Here is a 21654-nt window from a genome sequence, read left to right on the forward strand (position 1 = left end):
GGCAGGAAAAGTAGCTAAACTCTGAGAAAAAGAGATTTATATATAGGGATGAGGTAATAGAGAGGGTTTTGGTTTGCAGCAGCAGTGGGTGGGTTTGTGTTTGTGCTCCCGGTTAGCTCTCAGCTGGCTGATATGAAGGAGCCTTGGCAGAACAGTCAGCCAGCAGCCAGCACACCTGAGGAGTAAACATGACAGATGCTGATAGACCCTGACGCAGACTGATAAGCTCTCTCCCACAATCCCCCAGTGCTGTCCACAGTGGTGCAGAAACCTTATCGTGTATTGCGCCACGCCAAGCCTTTCCCCTCCTCATCGTCACCATCGTAAGTCTGCGTGCGGCCACCCAGGCAGGCGTCACTGCACGATCCCTCCCAGTGTATGACAGAGGTTGCACGAAGCTCAACCTGGCGGGGCTCGAAATAATACTCGACTCCTGCAATTATTCATTTCATCTTGGCAGCCGGCGTAATTTATGAACATCCCAAGGCTTGATTGAGTACCACGTTAAATCTAAGTGTAATGATGTAGAGCAAGCTATCAAAGAAAGGGAAGATGAATGATGAGATGCCAACATTACACCGGTAACATGCAAATTTTCAAAGGGATGCACTAAAAAAATAACTAAAAACTGTTTAACAACCAAAATAACATCAGCAGTCCAAATAATTATTTCAACATTGTATCTGCGTCAGATTTTTTATTTCCTCTTTGTGTGCCAGAGGAACATGTGACACAACAATATACACCCACTACTTATATTATCTGTTGATAGGCTGATATATCATTGAAATGACTGGTATATGGGTGCATCCCATTGAATTGAATTGAATCCCTTAAGATGGGATAAAGCTGTTGTTCAATTCAACTCAATTCAATTTTATTCATACAGTGCCAAATCACAACAGCAGTGGCCTTAAGGCATTGTGCAGGCTATGATAAAATAATGAAAACAGATTCTGTTTTCACTTAAGTAGCAAAAGGCAGTTATTTGTGAATAATCACTGATGATGAGAGCTGGGTCTTTGGGTATGACCAGAGAAAAAAACACAGTATTCAGTGGCCAAGCATGGAAGAGGCACATACACAGTCAGGAGTGTGCTTCTTCCTTCTTTTTTTTTTTGATATCCATGGGTCTGTGTGCCCTGAATTTGTCCTCTATGCTATGTCGACACCATCAGTGCTGTGAAACTTAATATCCTGTGCATGCTCAGAGAGAAAATCTACAAAAAGTATCCTAAACTCTGGCAGATGCCATTGTTCACCACCTTAAAGCATACTTAAAAGGCTCTTTTGGCCATGCCTACACAAAATTATTTACCTCATGTCTGCTATCCAAATTGACATTATTAATAATATTTGACAGAGATAACCAGTGTAAATACATAATTTTTAACTGATTATTTCACTTATTAAAGGAAAAAAAGCTATCCAAACTACCTGGCCCAAAGCAAAAAGGTAACTGCCTCCTATAGCTAATAGATTGTGCTATCCTTGGTAGGAAGATCTGCACTCAAGTGTTTGTAATAACTGGCAAAGAGTCTTTCACATCTCACTGAAGGAATTATAGCCCACTGTTCTTTTCAGAATTGTTTTCATTCAGCCACACTGGGGAGTTTAAGGTCATGCCAAAGAAGCTCAATTGAATTCAGGTTCAGACTTTGACTAGGCCTCTCTAAAACCTTCATTTTCTTTTCTTTTCTTTTTTCTTTTTTTTAAACATTCATTGGTGTGTTTTGAATCATTGTTCTGCAGCATACCCCAAATGTGCTTCAGCTTCAGGGCACAAAGTGATGGCCAGACATTCTCCTTCAGGATTTTTTGTTAGAGAGCAGAAGTCATGGTTCCATCATTTATAGCAAGCCATCCATGTCATGAAAAGGTGATGGTCTTGGACAGCAAAGCAGTCCAAGACCATCACTCTACCACCACCATGTTTGACTGTTGGTATGATGATCTTTTTATCAAATCCTCTTAGTTTTATGCCAGATGTAACAAGACTCAAACCTTCCAGAAATATTATCTGTTGTCTCGTCCACAGAATATTTTTATAGAATTTTACAGTCAGAACTGTAAATTCTATCCAACTTTAGATTCATGAAGGACTCGGAGTTGAGTCACTGCTCATCCAAAGGAGTTGAGAATAACAGCTAAGTTGAGGTGATTCGGGCACCTGATTAGAATGCCTCCTGGGCACCTCCTAGGTGAGATATTTCTGGCATCTCTCAGTGGGAGGAGTCCCTGAGGCTGGTACAGGACAGACTGGGGATGATCGTGTTCCTCTGCTCGCTTGGGAAGAGCTCCCAGAAGAATTGGAGGGGGAATATCCGACTGCAGACCGCATGACTGAGACCTGGATAAGCAGCAGAAAATGAATGGATGGATGGATGACACTGAAAAGGCAAATGCAAATGTGTAATTATTATTTGCGTTATTAACTGAAACATATCAACATTGGTGACACTAGCTGTTTTTAACTGCTACTTAAATAATGCTTAAGTAAGGCCACTGCATTAATCCAGTGCACCTCTTGACTCCTGGTACCGCTCACCGATGTTCATTCAGATACTTATGATTTCTACTGACCTGTCTTCATTGATTTCTCTACCTGTTTGTAAACACACCTAATCAGCTGCAACCTGGCTCTGACTGATCCCCATCATTTTCAGTTACTCAAACCGGAGTTCAGACCTGCAGTACTCTCTGGCCTCTGAATATGTGGACTCTGCATCATGTTAACTAGCATCGGATCCTCTGGTGGGTGGACAGGCTGGAATCAATAAATCCTGAGAGATCCCTGCAGAGCAGTAGCAGAAAGCCAAGAGTGGGCAGGTCATGCTGCTGCAGGCAAACAGACAGCGAATCCACAGGGAGGGACATATCTTAGCGCCAAACAACAATGCACTATGCTATCCTTTTCTGTGTGACTCCTTAATCCTACACTTGTCATTGCTATGGGCAAGAAAATATTTTGCTGTAACCAAGCCAGTTAACCTCTTGAGACTGCTGAAGTTGCAGAGAATATGTATACCACAGAGTATTATGGTGTGGAATGATAATTCAAGTTTACCTGGTTTATTATCATTTTCTTTTACAAGAACATGTCATTTCTACTGAATCCGCTCTGTTGGACAGACTGTTGGAGAGGCATCCTCTCAGTGCAAGTATCCCTAACTTTAAGGAACATAATTAGTAACAAGTGCTGACAGGTCAAAATGGTAGTGCGATATTGCAAATTTGGTATCGATCGGATGCCAAGTAAATACAGGGCCAGTATTGCCAATACCAATATCGATACCAATACTTTTACCCCACCAAGACACCTTATGTACTGGAGAGTAGTGTGTCATGACTTATGAAATGAATCATCACCAATTTGCAAATTCTGAACACATTTTGATGACCACTACATCATTTTGACTCCCCAAAATCATTAGCTTTAGCAACAAACCTTTCCGTTTTTCATGGATTTTGAAACTCTTTTTTTGTTGACCTAGAAAGTAAATGTGCTTGTCTCTAAAGACCTTTTGGTTCATTGCATGTTGTTTAAATGTGCTGTAGGCTATAAATAAAATAGATGTAACAATCAACACAAAAATACTCTGACATTTTTCACAGTGCATTTTTTATGTCGATTTTTCATTGCCAAAGAAACATTATACATAGAAACAAAGAATCAGTCATCAACAATATTGATCTGATGCCAAAAGAAGCGCTGGTATCGATACTATCGATATTTGGTTTGATCCACTGACTTCTACAGAATGGCCATTTGATGGCAGAGACAGTACAGGTTGGGCAACATCACCAAAACAAATGCTTGTTGATGTGCATTTCAAATGTAGCTTTGAGTGGCTACTGAGTCATTAAAAGAATGCTTAACCACAAAACAACAGTGATCAGCCTGATAAAAGGCTTCATCTTGCTGCATGTATGCATGAGGAAAAGCAGCAGTTTGTTGTGGTTCTCAAATGCAAATGCAGGTGGGGGCCTGTGGAAGTTATATGACTCAAACACCGCATTAGGCCTGTTTGTCGTGAGAAAAAAAAAAAAGAAAAAAATCCGCTCTGCACCATCCTCCATTTCACTCAAGAGGAAAATGGCCCTCTCTGCAATGATGGCATAAGGACTGTGTGTCATATTTAATGCCAGTCATTTTCTGGCATGTTGGTCGGTCTGGGGGGATTTTGTGCGTAATAGCCAGAGGGATAATGGTTATGGTAGGAGTGGGGTTAATAAAAAAATAAGTACGAATGGCTGGAAGTGGAGTGAGCGGGGAAAGTCTGCTCTCTGTGCCTCCATCTGAACTGCTGGGTTTTATGGCGCTTTCTCTGATTCTCCCTGGGCTGCATCATTTCTACATTCATCTTGAAAAATGGAGTTGCATCTGTCACATTGTCGCTCTGTGAATTCGGCCTCCATCTGAATTACCACTTTCAAATATTGAAAAAAAAAAAAGTCTTGCCTGCCCATTACTCCAAACGCAGCCGGTGGAGGTGTTGTCACGGAAACCAGCAGCCACTTTTAACAATCAAACATGTGTGACAGTTCATTTTCTCTCCTGGATTAGAAGTGCTAGCGTTGACGTGTGAGCAGAGAGACAGCGAGCCTGAGCCGTAGCACAGTGTGACAATTGGGTGGCAAAGAAACAGACACTTCCCAACTAGAGGCGCAGCAGAAAGAATTAGCAGCTACTAATAAGATCAGTGGCTGGCAGCTGTTCATCATCTTGAACATCTGCTTATCATATCAAACGAGTTGGGGAATTCACAGTAACTCTGTAGGAACAATTCAGCAGCGACCCGTGACCAGTGCTTACTTGCTGCTACTGGAAAAGAGCAGAGGGATCGATATCAGTGCTGGTACTGATATTGGATAGATACTAGCGCAATAGTTTGGTTCTATCGTCTAAGTTTAGTATGTAGCCCACTGTTAAATAATTAGTATTAGGTTATATTATATTATATATTATGTATATACCTAAAAACCTAATATTATCCATATTATATGTGGTTTATATTAGGTTAAAAGTATCAGTATCGGTGTTGGTATCAGCAATACTGGTTATATAAGTATCACACAGAACTATTGCAAAAATGGATGTCGCATATGAACTCGCCCCCTTGTTTTTGTTTGTTTTTATTCTTCTCTACCTGCACGGACTGCTCCTTTAATATGCACTGCAGTGTAATTTTATATGCAAATCTTCTAAACTATTCAATTCCACGCAGTCTCTGCTGGCGATTTATAAATGTGAGGAATGAAAAATGTTAGCATTGGTCATATTCATGCCAGGCACTGACAATTCAAAGGTTAACATCCAAACCGGTGTAAAAAAGAGATTGACAGACACGGTTATGAATGAGTATTTCCATACTGCATAAAGGCTTATGGTCATATCTCCTCACTTACAGGCAAAAGCTGTGAATATATTCACACCACTAGGTGGGTGAATATATATGGTGTATGTGCATGGCTGTATTAGGGGGATTATAGCAGGAGACCACCCAGTAAAATAAAGTATTTGGAACCATTGACCTGCGTGAGAAATATTTCAATTCTGACAGAACATCACATCCTTCTAGCCTGAGGAGATATGACAGATGAGTCTCCTCTGTGACACCATTTCTCTGCAGACTTTCAAATGCCAATATGTGATCTTTTCCATTTATGAGTAATATGTTTTTTTCCACTGCCCCTGAGCACTCCGGTCTATTGAGCTACCAATGGCAGGCCAGTCAAACACCGAAACAGCTGCTGACCTCCATCGCCGTATTATGTTTCCTGAGAGCAGAGTTTGATATCGTTTAACCTGCTTTAACACAGAGCTGTGACTAATACTTCCATCGCTATTTTCCATGCATTTTCAAATCAGGCCTGAAATGATGAGCTTAGTGACAAAGTGGCACAGTCTCCTTCACCTTTTACGTATTCCCCAAATTACATTTGTTGAGATTTACAGCCTCTCTGCCACTGCAGGTACTAACAGCACATACGTAAAGACAGTGCATGATGTTGAACACAGAGAAAAGATCTGGGCTGTCTGCTTGAACATTTCATGTGTTTACTCTTTGATTTGTCTTTTTTTGTTTGTTTGGTGAGTGCTACTCTCCCGCTGTGCCTGCCCTAGTCTGGCTTCTCTTTTCTGCTCAAGCCGTACTCTCCACTTCAAATGGCATGCTGTATTCAATTAGGTATAACCCAAGCTGACAGCCTGATCAAGGTTGCTTCTAAACATTCTGCATCGCTCTCTCTCTGGTTTTGTTAGTTTGTTTTTTTTCCTCTGCTGTGACTGGAGAGATCTTCCCAAGAGAGATGCACAGCACCTCCTGTCACCTCACCTTTCACTGCTCTGTGCCTGCTCTGACTGGCACTTCCAGTCTCAGCTGCGGGGCAGCACTGCCCCCACGGGCATATTTGAGATGTGCAGCATCTTTTCCCTGAACTGTGGGAAGCAGACAGTGTTTTGCACATTATGTTATATCTTATTGGTTTTTAGCACAGTTCTAGAAGATTTACTCTAGAATGTAATGGTTTAGCTAACAGGATTTGGGACATTACAACAAACCCATTCACATTTGAGCCATAGATTGTATACAACAGGTGGCATCACTTACTGGCTTCAATTATAGCTGTCGTGGATTTGTTATATTAGGAGCCAGAAGTGACCATACTTGGATGGGTGTGGAGTGCTAAGTCATCAGCTAACAGTAGCAAGCCTGGTTAACGAGGTACCACCAAAAGACCTTAGAAACACATTGCACCAGTTAGCAGGTTTATGTTTCTGTGCAAAGTGACATAGAAATAAAATAAGTGAATCTCACTTACCAAAACTGAAGAACAGACCTACTGGATAGAAAACTTGACATTTCAAGTTTTTATCAAAATGTTCCTAAGTGCTTTTTTGATAGAGCAAGGAATTTTCAGTGTAACATTTCTAAACATACTAGTTTTCTTTAGAAAGCACAAATAATTTTTTTGCACACAATAACATAATTTCAGTAAAACAGCCAACATTAACAAGGTCAATGTTATTTTTGCCCTGAAAAACTGACCTTTTCATTCAGTCTCACAATAAAGAAATTAGTGAGAGATATGTCTAAAGATTCTAGAACAGCTGCTAAGCCAAACAAGTTAGCCAAGTTGGAAATTATAGTCTCAAAGAAGACAATAACTATAACTCTGCACAGGCACGGACTGCTTTCACACTTCACACTTTCAGATCAGGAGCTAATAACTCTGTCCTTATATTAGAGGGGTTAAGCCATATACAGGGTGGGGGAGATGACCCTTTTAGGAGCAGGAAGTCACACAAACGCACCCCCGTTCTCACACACACTCACGTGCACATGCATACACATACACACACGCACATGCATACACACACACACACCTAGTGCCTTATCTTTTATAACCATAGGGAGGGGTTACAATGGGTGTTTGTGTAAACTGTGTGTCACAGAATAAAAGGCTGCAGGGGAAGCTGGTTCTTCGAAGTGGTCTGACACCAAGGGCAGAAGGGATGCTCTGAGATCCTTCCCTTGCTAGCATGTGAAAACCAGTTGAGCTGTTCGTCTTGCTTTGTTAACGGGAATAAGTTTCTGAACCAGCGGGGCCTGTGGAAGTGCAGACCCAACACCTAACATTTGTTATGTTTATTTATTTATTGAGTCATTTAGACTCTGTCTGATTCTGTTAAGATCAGCTGGTTATGGTGTCCGTGGTTTCCCAAACACGTGTGTTTATCAGTCATTATAAATACTGATACCAATAGCTAATATCGACCTACCGATAAATCAGTAGGGCTCTAACAACCATATCTGTTTGAAATTTGGCCAATCAGAGTCATGTTTTTTCATGCAGTACTGTATAGATTTCATAGATGCTAATTTTTTACATCCCTCTTTAGGTCACAGATGTTAAACTTGCATGGAAAGAAATCTGAATTGACCCTGTTTCCACTGAAACATGCTGACGTGTCTGAGGGATGATATTCATGCATACTAGCTTCAAGTGAAATTCTAGTTGAATGGTCAGCACTTTGACAGACTGCCAAAACACCAGTGCAAGTGGACAGAATGGGACTTCCACACTGAAATCTAAATTTAGCAGTCATCCTGAAAGAGCTTGAGAGCTGCACGAGAGGATGACCATTCAGATAAAATCACATTATGTTTTTTTATATTTATTGGTGGAAACCTAAAAGTAAATTTTAAAGAATTAAAAGGAAAAAAAGGAAAAGGTTCCACATCCATATCTTCAAAAAGACAGATCCTCTTATGACCTTCACTGTGGACCGACTCTCCACAGATGTTTGATGAATCCCACTAGATGCATGTATAGTGTAATTCATTAAATGCAGCATTGTGCCAGCCAATACAGTACAGACTGAATACCAACAAACCTTTTCCAGACCATCTTTTGTATTTGTCATATTTGGTAAGCAACACATTTTTCATGTCTGGCTCTGTATTTCAGCTCTGAAATTACAGAGTGAGTAAAACAAGTTAGTGCTGATCATACACCTACCTTTGCAGAGAGGTGAGATATTTCTTGACCCTGGTTATTAATATTCAGCCAACCTATTTTTATGTTGTTTCACATTTTCTGCAACTGGCATTACAACAACAGGCTTTAGGTGAATGTACCTATTTTCCCATGACTGAATTTTGGTCTTGTTTATTATGCTAGAGATTCTACAGTGTCTTTTAACTGGACAACCCCCTTCATGTTTTCATTAGTGATTATAATTGATTACAAGTGGTAGTTTCTCTTTGCTAGTCTTAAAGGATTTGTTTGATTGCACTCATTGGGCTGACCGATACTTAGAACAAAGCAAAAGGCCATGGAACTCAGTGAAGATATAAAAAATGAGAATCATAGATTTATATGATTCTCATTTTTTATATTGGAGAAATTTTTAAACAACTGCATATTTCAGGATCATTACTTCAAATAACTGTAGGTACAAGTTATTCAGATGGGTCACCACTTTGCCAATATCTGGAGAAGACCCAAACTGTCACTTAGAGGAAATTGGTTAGGATGTTCAGGAACAACCCAGGAACCATCAAACCTCAAGCCTTAGACTATTGAAAATTTGTGGACTGTGTTTAAAAGCCAAGTCTCTGCCAAGAAACTAACCAATTTAAATGAACTCTACCGATTCTGCCAAGTAGAGTGGTCCAGCTGGAATTATGCCAGAAGCTTGTTGACGGCTACCAAAAGTGTTGACATGCAACTTGCTAGGGGACATTTAACCAAATGTTCATAGGGTGTACTGTACTGTACTGTAGCCAGGCTGACAAAAAGTCAGAGCTCTACTGAGCCAACCATCCCTTTAACGTTAACTAGTAATGACTTCATGAACTTCTTCAGAAATAAAATTTTTATCATTAGAGAAAAAATTACCAATAATCATCCCACAGATGTAATATTATCTACAGCTACTTTTAGTACCATTGATGTTAAGTTAGACTCTTTTTCTCCAATCGATCTTTCTGAGTTAACTTCAATAATTAATTCCTCCAAACCATCAACGTGTCTTTTAGACCCCATTCCTACAACACTGCTTAAAGAAGTCCTGCCATTAATTAATTCTTCAATCTTAAATATAATCAACCTATCTCTAATAATTGGCTATGTACCACAGGCCTTCAAGGTGGCTGTAGTTAAACCCTTACTTAAAAAGCAATCTCTAGACCCAGCTGTCTTAGCTAATTATAGGCCAATCTCCAACCTTCCTTTCATATCAAAAATCCTTGAAAGAGTAGTTGTCAAACAGCTAACAGATCATCTGCAGAGGAATGGCTTATTTGAAGAGTTTCAGTCAGGTTTCAGAGCTCATCACAGCACAGAAACAGCTTTAGTGAAGGTTACAAATGATCTTCTTATGGCCTCTGACAGTGGACTCATCTCTGTGCTTGTCCTGCTAGACCTTAGTGCAGCGTTCGATACTGTTGATCATAATATCCTATTAGAGCGATTGGAACATGCTGTAGGTATTACAGGTACTGCGCTGCAGTGGTTTGTATCATATCTATCTAATAGACTCCAATTTGTTCAAGTAAATGAAGAGTCCTCTTCACACACTAAGGTCTATTATGGTGTTCCTCAGGGTTCGGTGCTAGGACCAATTCTATTTACATTATACATGCTTCCCCTAGGCAGCATCATTAGAAGACATAGCATAAATTTTCACTGCTATGCAGATGATACGCAGCTCTATCTATCCATGAAGCCAGGTAACACACACCAATTAGTTAAACTGCAGGAATGTCTTAAAGACATAAAGACCTGGATGGCCGCTAACTTTCTGCTTCTTAATTCAGATAAAACTGAGGTTATTGTACTCGGCCCTGAAAATCTTAGAAATATGGTATCTAACCAGATTCTTACTCTGGATGGCATTACCTTGGCCTCCAGTAATGCTGTGAGGAACCTTGGAGTCATTTTTGACCAGGACATGTCCTTCAAGGCACATATTAAACAAATATGTAAGACTGCTTTCATCCATTTGCGCAACATCTCTATAATTAGAAATATCCTGTCTCAGAGTGATGCTGAAAAACTAGTTCATGCCTTCATTACTTCCAGGCTGGACTACTGTAATTCTTTATTATCAGGATGTCCTAAAAACTCGCTGAAAAGTCTTCAGCTAATCCAAAATGCTGCAGCAAGAGTCCTGACAGGGACTAGGAAGAGAGAGCATATTTCTCCTGTTTTGGCTTCCCTTCATTGGCTTCCTGTTAAATCCAGAATTGAATTCAAAATCCTGCTCCTCACTTACAAGGTCTTAAATAATCAGGCCCCATCTTATCTTAATGACCTTGTAGTACCATATCACCCTATTAGAGCACTTCGCTCTCGCTCTGCAGGCCTACTTGTTGTCCCTAGGGTATTTAAAAGTAGAATGGGAGGGAGAGCCTTCAGTTTTCAGGCCCCTCTTCTGTGGAACCAGCTTCCAGTTTGGATTCGGGAGACAGACACTATCTCTACTTTCAAGATTAGGCTTAAAACTTTCCTTTTTGCTAAAGCATATAGTTAGGGCTGGACCAGGTGACCCTGAATCCTCCCTTAGTTATGCTGCAATAGATGTAGGCTGCCGGGGATTCCCATGATGCATCGAGTTTTTCCTTTCCAGTCACCTTCTCACTCACTATGTGTTAATAGACCTCTCTGCATCGAATCATATCTGTTATTAATCTCTGTCTCTCTTCCACAGCATGTCTTTATCCTGTTTTCCTTCTTTCACCCCAACCGGTCGCAGCAGATGGCCGCCCCTCCCTGAGCCTGGTTCTGCCGGAGGTTTCTTCCTGTTAAAAGGGAGTTTTTCCTTCCCACTGTCGCCAAAGTGCTTGCTCATAGGGGGTCATATGATATGATTGTTGGGTTTTTCTCTGTATTTAATATTGTGCTATCTACTGTACAATATAAAGCGCCTTGAGGCGACTTTTGTTGTGATTTGGCGCTCTATAAATAAAATTGAATTGAATTGAATTGAATTGAGTGTATGTATATATATATCTGAGCCTGTTTGGTTAGAGCAAATCGGGTGCACCCAATTCCTCCTTCTCCAACTCTCCAACTCCTTCTTCCCCACTGTTATCAGACCCCTGAACAGCTGACCTACCTCAACTGCAATTTGCACATCAGGACAATTTGCACACTAAGTTCATTTTGCACATTAAGCTCCTTTGTACATCCTTTTACATTGACAACTACATACCTCACTTGTCTTCATTTACTTATTTTTGTACTTATTTATTTATCTTTCATTATTTTTATCCTTATTTTTACCTTATTTTTCTTAATATCTTGTCTTATTTTTATCCTTATTTATCTTGTTCCTTCAACCCTACCTAACTTGGCATTTGTGTATGGACAGCAAAGGAAGAATTTCATTGCACAGAAAAATGCTATTTCTTCTGTACACATGACAATAAACACTTTGAATCTTGAATCTTTGAATCTTGAATTCCTTTTTAATAAAGTCATTAAAGATGTATCCTGTATAATCATCCCATCCCGAAAAAGAAATAGTTCTGAAAAAATTTAAAAGCTCAAGATTAACATAGGATTCATACCCATGAGTGTATATGAACTTCTGATCAGAAGTGTGCATCATTCAGCTTGGAAATATCAATTTCCTGAAGATTTTGGATTTTTATTATCTTTATAGAAACGCTCATGTAATTGGATTAAGTTTGGCTAGTTTGAGCTGCGCTCCATCGGCAAACGCAGCATTCGGTGCTCCCACTCTCTGACATGTCAGTGCTGCATTTCTGCCTGTTGTTTTAACCCCTCCACCACCTGAATATCCACCGCTATATCATGTTTGAAGTGAGCAGTGAGCTCAGAGGATAGTCACAAAACGTTAACAGATCAGTCGTTTCAAATACGAATTGTCTTATTTTCTCAACGTATTTCATTACAGGCCAGCTTGCTCTTCTATCCTCTCAACAGCACGTTTGAGTTGTCATTGGGAAAGCGCAGGTGTTACTAATAACATTAACGATCGTTCCTTTCTATAACAGTGAGCTGTGCTGTGCACGGGCATGTCTGCAGTGTTCACTGACTTCTAATTAGGAATTTGTGCTGTCCAGCTTTTCATAGAAATACTGAAAGCCGAAAGTGAAAATATATATATATTATTTTAAGCACCATCTTCTTTCATGAGGTGTCGTGTGGATCTTGCCCACCTGCGGAGTCGCAATGAAAACAAAGCGAATGGCTATCAGCCTCCTCTGGCCTAGCAAAAACACCATAATTGATCTCTTTCACAGCGGCGCTCACAACACCTACAACGGCTTTGTTCATTTAAATGTCCCACTAAGCAACAGCTCTGAGCCAGACTGCAGCAGGATTCTGGCAATACAGCATCTAAATGGATGACGGCCATTAATAATTACACCTGCGCATTTCCTGTGGTGACTTGTCAGCCATGGGCTTAGCATGCGATTTCCTTTTAGCCTTGGAGACTTTCACAGCCAGCTGATGTTACTTTTTGGTTTTATTTAATATCTGCCCGACGTTATAGGCTGCACATATCTCTGTAAGTCTAATATTGGCCACACAGCTGACTTTAGGTAAACAAAGTCTGTGCATTGCTGAGGCAATTCCCTTGAAATTTATGGAGAAATTAATGTTTGCTGAAGTCATCTAAGCCTAAATTGGGGCTTTGCGGCACGCTTATTCCATGGAGGCTGGAGAATTAGCTTCTGTTTGACTGGAGCGATTGAGTCAGCCAGGTGCTCCGTACTGGACTGTAATAAAGCTCAGTGAAGTGCGCAGCTCACGTCTCAAGGGAGTACACTGAAACAGAAAAATATCTGAGATAATAATGTAGTCAGGTGATGTTTGTGGGTAAATATGTTGCTGTTTTATAGCAACTGTGAAAAATAATAAGAAATATGTTTTATCTTCAGTCCTCCAGCTTACTATAACATAAAGAGAAGGGGAATATCAGGAACAAAACATCCTGTAATTATCAGCTATTATTCTTAGGGCGTCTTACACAATAGCCTGTTAATCATTGCATAATTTCACAGGTTCTGCTTTTACTATTGCTTCTTTCTTCAATTAATCTGTCTATTTTTTTCTTTATGTCTCTGGCTGCTGCTCTTTTCTTCATATTTTTCATTTGCCATCCCTCAGTCAACATCTATCCCACTCTGTGGAAACTGGGAGCGGGGGAGCATGAATGAGTTGCATGTTTGCCCACAGCCGTTTGGAGGAACCTTGCAGAGAGAAGTGCCTCTTGGTCTAACAATCAAAAGCAGGTAAACCCAGAGGAATGTTTCCATGCCAACAGTGTGCTGTAACGTTTTCAATTCACCTATTTTTCGCTATAATCTAGGAGATGGATGGCAGACCTCTGCAATGTATCTGGCAGTCAGTCACAGTAGCTCAGAGACTTTGGGTCCCAAGCCATCACACCAACAGCTCCCTTCTGGTTTGTTCAAACCAGTGTTCCATTCAGGTTTGCTTTCAGCGTTAAGATCTGGCTGTGACCACAAAGTGCACACAATAACATATTTATGTGTGTGTACAAGCGTGGCACACATGAGCGATCACAGAGTCTTTTATAGCCACAAACAATCGATTTTACCAGCACGTACATCACTTAGGGATAATAAAATTAACTGCTACTCCCAGTAAACTGTCGACCATCCCCTCCATGTACAGATGCAATTATCTCATCAGGTCACTAAAATAAAAGAGACTTCACAAATTTATTTGCAACATTGCTTCTAATAAAACCCGTAACTCATAACTTCATTCAGTTTAGTTGTATTAAAAATATATCAAAAGAAAACGTATCATTACCCCCTAAGTAAACAGTTAACTGAGCTTATTGTCATGTTTTAGTCATATTGGTTTTATAGTTGATAACTTTACTGAGTAGATTTTTTAAATAATTTCTAATGGGGAACCCCTAGAAAGAAGAAAAGAAGTCAGACTTTAAAGAAGTGATTATGAGCTACTAAAGATCCAGTTAAATATGTTATCCATCCATCCATTCAGTTTCAGTGGATTCAATTTTTCCATTATTATTTAAATCTATGTGAAAGATGATCATAGCTTTTGTGATGTTGCCAACACCACTGATTTGAGAAGTCTAAGTTTGAGCATTGACAATAAATGTGTGAAACAGAGGGACACTGCATCCTCATACAGTAGAAAGGTGCAAGTCCCAAGGTAGGTATGTACCCTGCTTTACCATTTATTTTGTCCAAAATGGGAGAATAATTTGCAGAGCATAACCATTGTGCTTATTCAGGATTCTCTCCCTGCCAGCTACAGGAAATAAATGCAGCTTTAAGGCACTTCTGCATGGGCTTCCCTTTTCAGACCAGGGAACCAGGTCCATTTTTTAAACACTGTCTATGTTAAATATGCCTCTGTGGTTCTCCTCCCTTTACAAAATGCAAGACTAAAGTTGAAGCAGTAGCCCAAAAGGAAAAGCGAACTACTGTATGTGCTAAACCATTACTGTCTGATAATAAATGCGTACATTTAGATATCTACCTAGTTACTGCTACTCACTGTGTCACCAAAACTGCATATTTCTCTGGGGAAACTCCAGCTCTTCACACATTTGGACAAAGAGTCGACCAACAATAGGTTTCCACTCAGTTGGTTTGTTACAAATTTTAACAACAAAGGACTGATAGTCAAAGTTAAAATGTGGATCGTCATGCCAAAACAGCATTTCTGGTAACAATATTTCAGATTTGATAAGATTTAAGGTTTACTTCCTGGACCATTGACTTTTATAACTAAAATAAAAATGTGAAAATAAGTAAAAACTATAATTATTTAAGGACACGGAGGCAATTTCTTAACAACTCTATTTTCACTTAAGTCAATTGCCCAAATTCTTTTGTACCTCAGAAAACGATCGTATGATTCACAAGCCACTGTGTACTGAGGATAAAGGACTTAAACAGAGCTATTTTCCAAACACATGTGAACCTAACTATATGTAGGCTACATATATAAAAATAGCACAGTGTAAGGCAGAAAGTGGAGCTGGAGCAAACTGTGTGACCACACAAAGCCAGTGAGCAATAACAGCGATGGGAGACTTTTTGAAAAAGATTCAGGTTGGATGAAACTGATTTTTCACTGAGTCAGTTGTCGTGGAAGTTGTGTACTGAGGAGACAGCACAGCGAGAACATTGATGCGGTGCAAAGAAGAAAAAAAGGCAGTTGAACTGAACATCAAAGACAACACCTTCCACCCGCCAACATGGTGCAGTGATGCAACAAGGAGCGCTTGTGTGTTCAGCTCCAAACTGGCCTGCCCGTTCCTGCACACAGGCTCCTTTTATGCATAACTTATTGGCCTACTTTTAAAATACCTACAGATCTGAGGTAGACATCAATACACCCCATAAAATACGCCTTAGCCTTGCAGAATGTTTTGCACACGCTGTGCTTCCATTTCTAAAGTTCAGTCAGACAGTTATGGCCACATTTGTTTAAAGTAGCTATATCGCATATATTTACTGCAGTTGGCAGGAAGTACCTTTTCTTTATTTCCTTCATTTAAAAAGTTTCACTTGTTCATTTTGTGCATGTACTGGACTTCCGAAGACTCATTATAATGAGGGCTGCTGCTTTAATTTTAAACATCTCTATCACTATTCATTCATCCTTTTATTTCTAAGCAGTTTGTTCTGTTGCTAGAATTATAGGTTTGAGTGTTTGTGTCAATTTCATTTTGTTTCTTTTTTACAATTTCCCCAATGGGAGCATTAAAGTTTCATCTTATTCCTGCTGAACAAAAACAGATTTAAAGACTTCACGCCCCAAGGACCTCAACAGCTACAGGCCGGTGGCTCTGACATCCCACCTGATGAAGACCCTGGAGCGGCTGGTCCTGGCTCAGCTTCGGCGCCTTGTGAGCTCATCACTGGACCCACTTCAGTTTGCCTACCAGCCTGGCATTGGAGCGGATGATGCCGTCATTCACCTCCTACATCGCTCCCTCGCTCACCTGGAGACCGCTGGGAGCACTGTGAGAATCATGTTCTTTGATTTCTCCAGTGCCTTCAACACTATTCTTCCCTCGGTTCTGAAGGACAAGCTGGAGAACTCTGGAGTGGACCATCACCTCACTACCTGGATTTTGGACTACCTCACCGACCGACCACAGTATGTGAGGACTCAGGGCTGTGTGTCGGACAGGGTCGTCTGCAGTACGGGGGCCCCACAGGGAACGGTTCTGGCTCCGTTCCTCTTCACCATCTACACTGCAGACTTCTCCCACAACTCCACCCAGTGCTTCCTGCAGAAGTTCTCTGATGACTCTGCTATAGTCGGCCTCATCACTGATGGGGACGACAAGGAGTACAGAGGACTGACTCAGGACTTTGTGGACTGGTGCCAGCTGAACTACCTCCAGATCAATGCCAGTAAAACCAAGGAGCTGGTGGTAGACTTCCGCAGGCACAAACATCCTCCACTGCAACCACTGAACATCCAAGGTATGGACATTGAGACTGTGGACAGCTACAGGTACCTTGGTGTTCATCTGAACAACAAACTGGACTGGACTCATAACTCAGACGCCCTCTACAGGAAAGGGCAGAGCAGGCTGTACCTGCTGCGGAGACTCAGGTCGTTTGGAGTGGAGGGCCCACTCCTGAAGACCTTCTATGACTCTGTGGTGGCCTCAGCCATCTTTTATGGTGTGGTCTGCTGGGGTGGCAGCATCTCTGCTGGGGACAGGAAGAGACTGAACAGGCTGATCCGAAGGGCCAGCTCTGTTCTAGGATGCCCTCCGGACCCAGTGGAGTTTGTGAGTGACAGGAGAATGGTGGCTAAGCTGTCATCCCTGCTGGACAACATCTCCCACCCCATGCATGAGACTGTGACAGCACTGAGCAGCTCCTTCAGTGGGAGACTGCGGCACCCACGGTGTGGGACGGAGAGATTTCGCAGGTCTTTCCTCCCCACTGCTGTCAGACTGTACAACAAAGACTTTAACTGATCAAACACACACATCCACAAATGTGCAATAACACAAATGTGCAATAATCTTTCTGGCACCGTTGTATTTTTCACTCTGTTGTATATAGCATTTGTATTCTATTTTTATCCTATTGTATATTTTATTCTATTTTATTCTACTGTATATAGTATTCTATTTTTATTCTATTCTGTACAGTTGTGTACTGTATTTATTCTTATTTTATTTTATTCTAATTGTCCTTCATAACTTTTGCACTATCCACTTCCTGCTGTGACAAAACAAATTTCCCACGTGTGGGACTAATAAAGGTTATCTTATCTTATTTATTATTTGTGGTACGCTAGCATTTCCCAAGCATATTTTAGTTATTGCCTTGGATTAAACAGATTAAAATCTGAACCTCGAGCATAAAGGAGTAGATTTACCATGCTTTTTAAAAAATCTAAGTAGCTGCACAACTACAATGTGTTTTTAGTTTTTTATCCTTTTCAATCTGCTACAAACATCACTTTTAACTGCCCGCTTTAGACCCCATGAAGCTTCTCTAGTACCTGATAGCAAAAGGTATATAATTATGATGAATGAAAGATTTTCTTTTCTTTCTTTTTTTTTGGGGGGGGGGGGGGGGGGGGGGGGGAGCATAAATAGCATTACCAGCAGTCTGTGGCATTATCAATGGCACTGAGCATGACGTGCTGCTGCCATCTAGTGCCTAACACTTCACACTATTTTTTAAAGGTGAGAACAATAATGAGAAATATTTTATAGTAAATCCTGGCAAAAAAACAAAAAACAAACAGAAAAACAACTCAATATCAGATTGCACAGAATCCCATCTACCTGGGAACAGCCTTAAACAAATAGCTTCACTTTGGTAGCTTCAGTCACGAGGCGCTAAGCAATTAGGCACACTACAGGGGACTTATCAAATTTCATTAACTTTGAGCAAGACTATTATCTCAGCATGTTAGCAGTCCTTGGATGAGAGCTGGGGGTATGTTGTTTTATGTGAAGGCATGCTGAATTAAAAATTAATCAGCTGCTCTTTACGCCGCTGCCATGAAGCACAACTGTGAGGATTAATTGCACTACTTGACTTCTTGCAAAATAGCTCAGCGGATGTCCCATTAAAGGCTATTAACAAAGAAATGTGACCACTCAACCACAATGCAACCTTAAAATTGAGTTTCCACCTGAAATATTTTACTTCCATGCTGCCTGGTTTGTTTTCAAACGACAGGCATGGCCGACCTGTCTGAAAGCTTCTTCACCCCATTATCAAATTACGGCTATTCCATTCCTATTGTGTTTTCTTCCCATCAGTCTTTTCCCACGCACCAGTTTCCATGGATACAAACCACTTCTCTGCGGTTATCTACCTATTACAAGGATGTCTACATTTCACCCATGTAAAAAAAAGAAAAAAAATGCTATAAGGCTTGCAACTCAATGTTCATGGTTTCCTACACAATTACAATCCAATGACATGAAGTCACTAAATACTGCTGAGTAGCCATAACCCCACTTAATATCGATCAAGTTTCAGTTTTACTCACATTTAAAACCTCTTGCTATATAAAACCTGTTCGCTTAACTCTTAATGAACAGCAACTCAAAGTAGGTGACCAACTAAGATATTTTATTTAAAATGGAAACATCTTTAACTGCCTGACCAACATGACTTTGCTGCTGAGCAAAACCAAAGGTCATTAAGGGTGTTTGATCGCTCATCTAAAAGCCCTTTTTATCCATTGTGGAAAAAAAATATCAAATTCATGCCAATGAATAACCACGCAAAAATCAATCAAATTGGACAAAAAACAATTTATTTGCAATGATGAATTATCCCATCATGGCCAGACTTCTGACAACTTGGCCCATCCGAGGACGTCAGCACAAGACATCTTAGTCCAGCTGTAAGAACACAAAATAGGTGTTAGTTATTGTAAAGAGACGGGCATATAGCATGCTTGTAAGGAGCAAAAAGCAAAACAGCATGAAACTCATGCAAGATTAAAACAACATTTAATTCATGGGCTTCATCCTCAAATCAGCAAAGCCAGTCCTAATGAAACTTTATACAGTCGGAAATTCAGTTGATGTTCTGTGATGTAAAGTTATGATCAATTTGAGAGGCAACAGAAAAATACAACTTACCTTAACGAAGCCGATGTCTTTAGCGTACTGCCTGAAGCACTGGCGACACATGTTGATCCCGTATTTACGGATCAAGCCATGTCTGTTAGAGCACACTCGGCTGCAACAACATCAGAGTAGGATTAATCATATATACGCTTTTATATACCAGTTATACAAAACCCTGGCGCCGATTGTCGTAAACTATGAGCCGGTGTGCATTCGGTGTGCTCTTCTGAACACCGGGGCTAACTTTTAACAGTCCTGTAACAATGCTACTCTCAATAACGTTAAACATTTGTTAAATTTCTTCCGATCAAGCGACGGATGAAATTACACGCCTAACTCATATGCATTAAGGGCATTCGGTAACTATAGCCGCTATAAAACCAAATCCGGTCAAAAGACACACACGGCTGATGCTAATAGGGAAGGAGGGAGTATTCGCCTCCGCCATATTAGCTCAGGTTCAGGGCACATGAGGTGCACGTTTGGTAGCATTTTTTTAAAGATGGGGAGGCCAGAAACACCTTATATCACCTCAACTTGATCACGTTAACCGATAAACAACGCAACAAAGTAGACACTGACCAGGAGCGGGATCCCTGTCCGAATTTTCTGGGGTGACTCCAATAGAGCTGCTGATGGCCCATCTTGTCTCTTTTCGCTCGAGTGTCGGAAAGGAAGAAGAACGGGCGCGCGTGCGCAAATAGGCTTTGTGGTGCTCTATTTCCGGCTTCGGGTTGTTGTGTACCGCCTCCTAGCGGCTGTTTGCATCAAATCTAAACTAAATTTAAAATACTATTTTTTTTGTACATCGCCAAAACTAATCAATTTGAATTAATAAATCTCACAGCCCAATGGGTAACCGTGAGATCATTTAACCCTCTTACAGTTCTAAGCCCTGCATTTAAATAAAACCATGTTATATTAAACTATTCAGTCTTCATCTCAGAAACAATTGTCTGTTGACCATAAGCACTTAAAACAGCAAAGTGCTTGCTCTTTCTGTTTAGCGTGAGCATCTGGTTGCACACATAATCCTTCAAATTAACTCGTGACATGTACAAATGTACTGCAATAAAAAATCATGCAAACCACAAATGCCTGAAATTGTTCATTGATTACCCACAAAATGCGGTCTAATCTTCATTTAAGATTATAACCAAACGCAATCAGACTAAACAAATAATGTATTTAGCTCCAGTTTCTCAAAAAGCTACTCACAACCAGATACATAGTTATCGTATATTCTAAAAAAAAGAAAAGAAAGAAAGAAAGAAAGAAATATACTGCAAATACAAACTTTAAATAATTTAATTATATGTAAATCTTCCAAGTAATTTTGTGACATAGGTACAACGTCAACTTTAAATTAAAATATTGATTGGTACATTGAGCTTGCACCTTGCATTTTTGCATGATTCATTCTTTGAATAATTCAGCCTTTGATTTTATATATTTCAGTTGCATTTTACTCAGAATTATTGTGTCATTTTTATCAGGGCAAAGAATTTTTTTTTTTTTTTTTTTTTTTTGTATTTTTAATAGTATGTTTCAAATTTGCAGAAGATCCCCTGCTGTTTCATAACATCTTTGGCATCATCTTTTATTCTCAATAAAGGAGACAAATACTGAACTACTGAAGAAGAAGGAAACAAGCAGGTTTATAAGGAAAATGCACTGCATCTTAGTACCAAAACCCCATGTCCTCACTGAGGGAATAATGCATAAGTCTTTCAGGAAAGTTTAACAAGAGATTATTATGGCAGCTGTCCATTACCTATCTTGGGAGAGGTTAGGTGATGGGACAATAGCTACACAAAGGCCCAAAGTGCACAGGTAATTCTTCAGCAGAATAGCTGGGAAATAAGAAACTGTTTTTTGAATGGCAAAGTCAGGATATGTTCACCTTAAACCAATTGAGATGCTGTGGGATGACTCGAAGAGGGATGTTCAATCAAGATCTATTGTGGGAACAGTTTGTAGGGAGGATTGATCCAAAATTCCTCCTCTATGTTGTACACATCTTACATGGA

The 21654-nt window shown here is 40.2% G+C and overlaps 1 protein-coding gene across 1 annotated transcript; it reads right to left on the reverse strand.

Moving 5' to 3' along the window:
• Positions 1-19283: 19283 nt before the first annotated feature.
• Positions 19284-20311, reverse strand: rps29 (ribosomal protein S29). The gene is made up of 3 exons (XM_063495628.1): positions 20207-20311; positions 19637-19736; positions 19284-19393 (listed from the first exon to the last, which is right to left on the reverse strand). Exons 1-3 carry the CDS (start codon positions 20266-20268, stop codon positions 19385-19387), a joined length of 171 nt encoding a protein of 56 aa, XP_063351698.1. The 5' UTR covers positions 20269-20311; the 3' UTR covers positions 19284-19384.
• Between the last annotated feature and the right edge of the window lie 1343 nt (positions 20312-21654).

This window comes from Pelmatolapia mariae, linkage group LG15, assembly GCF_036321145.2.
Source record: "Pelmatolapia mariae isolate MD_Pm_ZW linkage group LG15, Pm_UMD_F_2, whole genome shotgun sequence".
Taxonomy (NCBI): domain Eukaryota; kingdom Metazoa; phylum Chordata; class Actinopteri; order Cichliformes; family Cichlidae; genus Pelmatolapia; species Pelmatolapia mariae.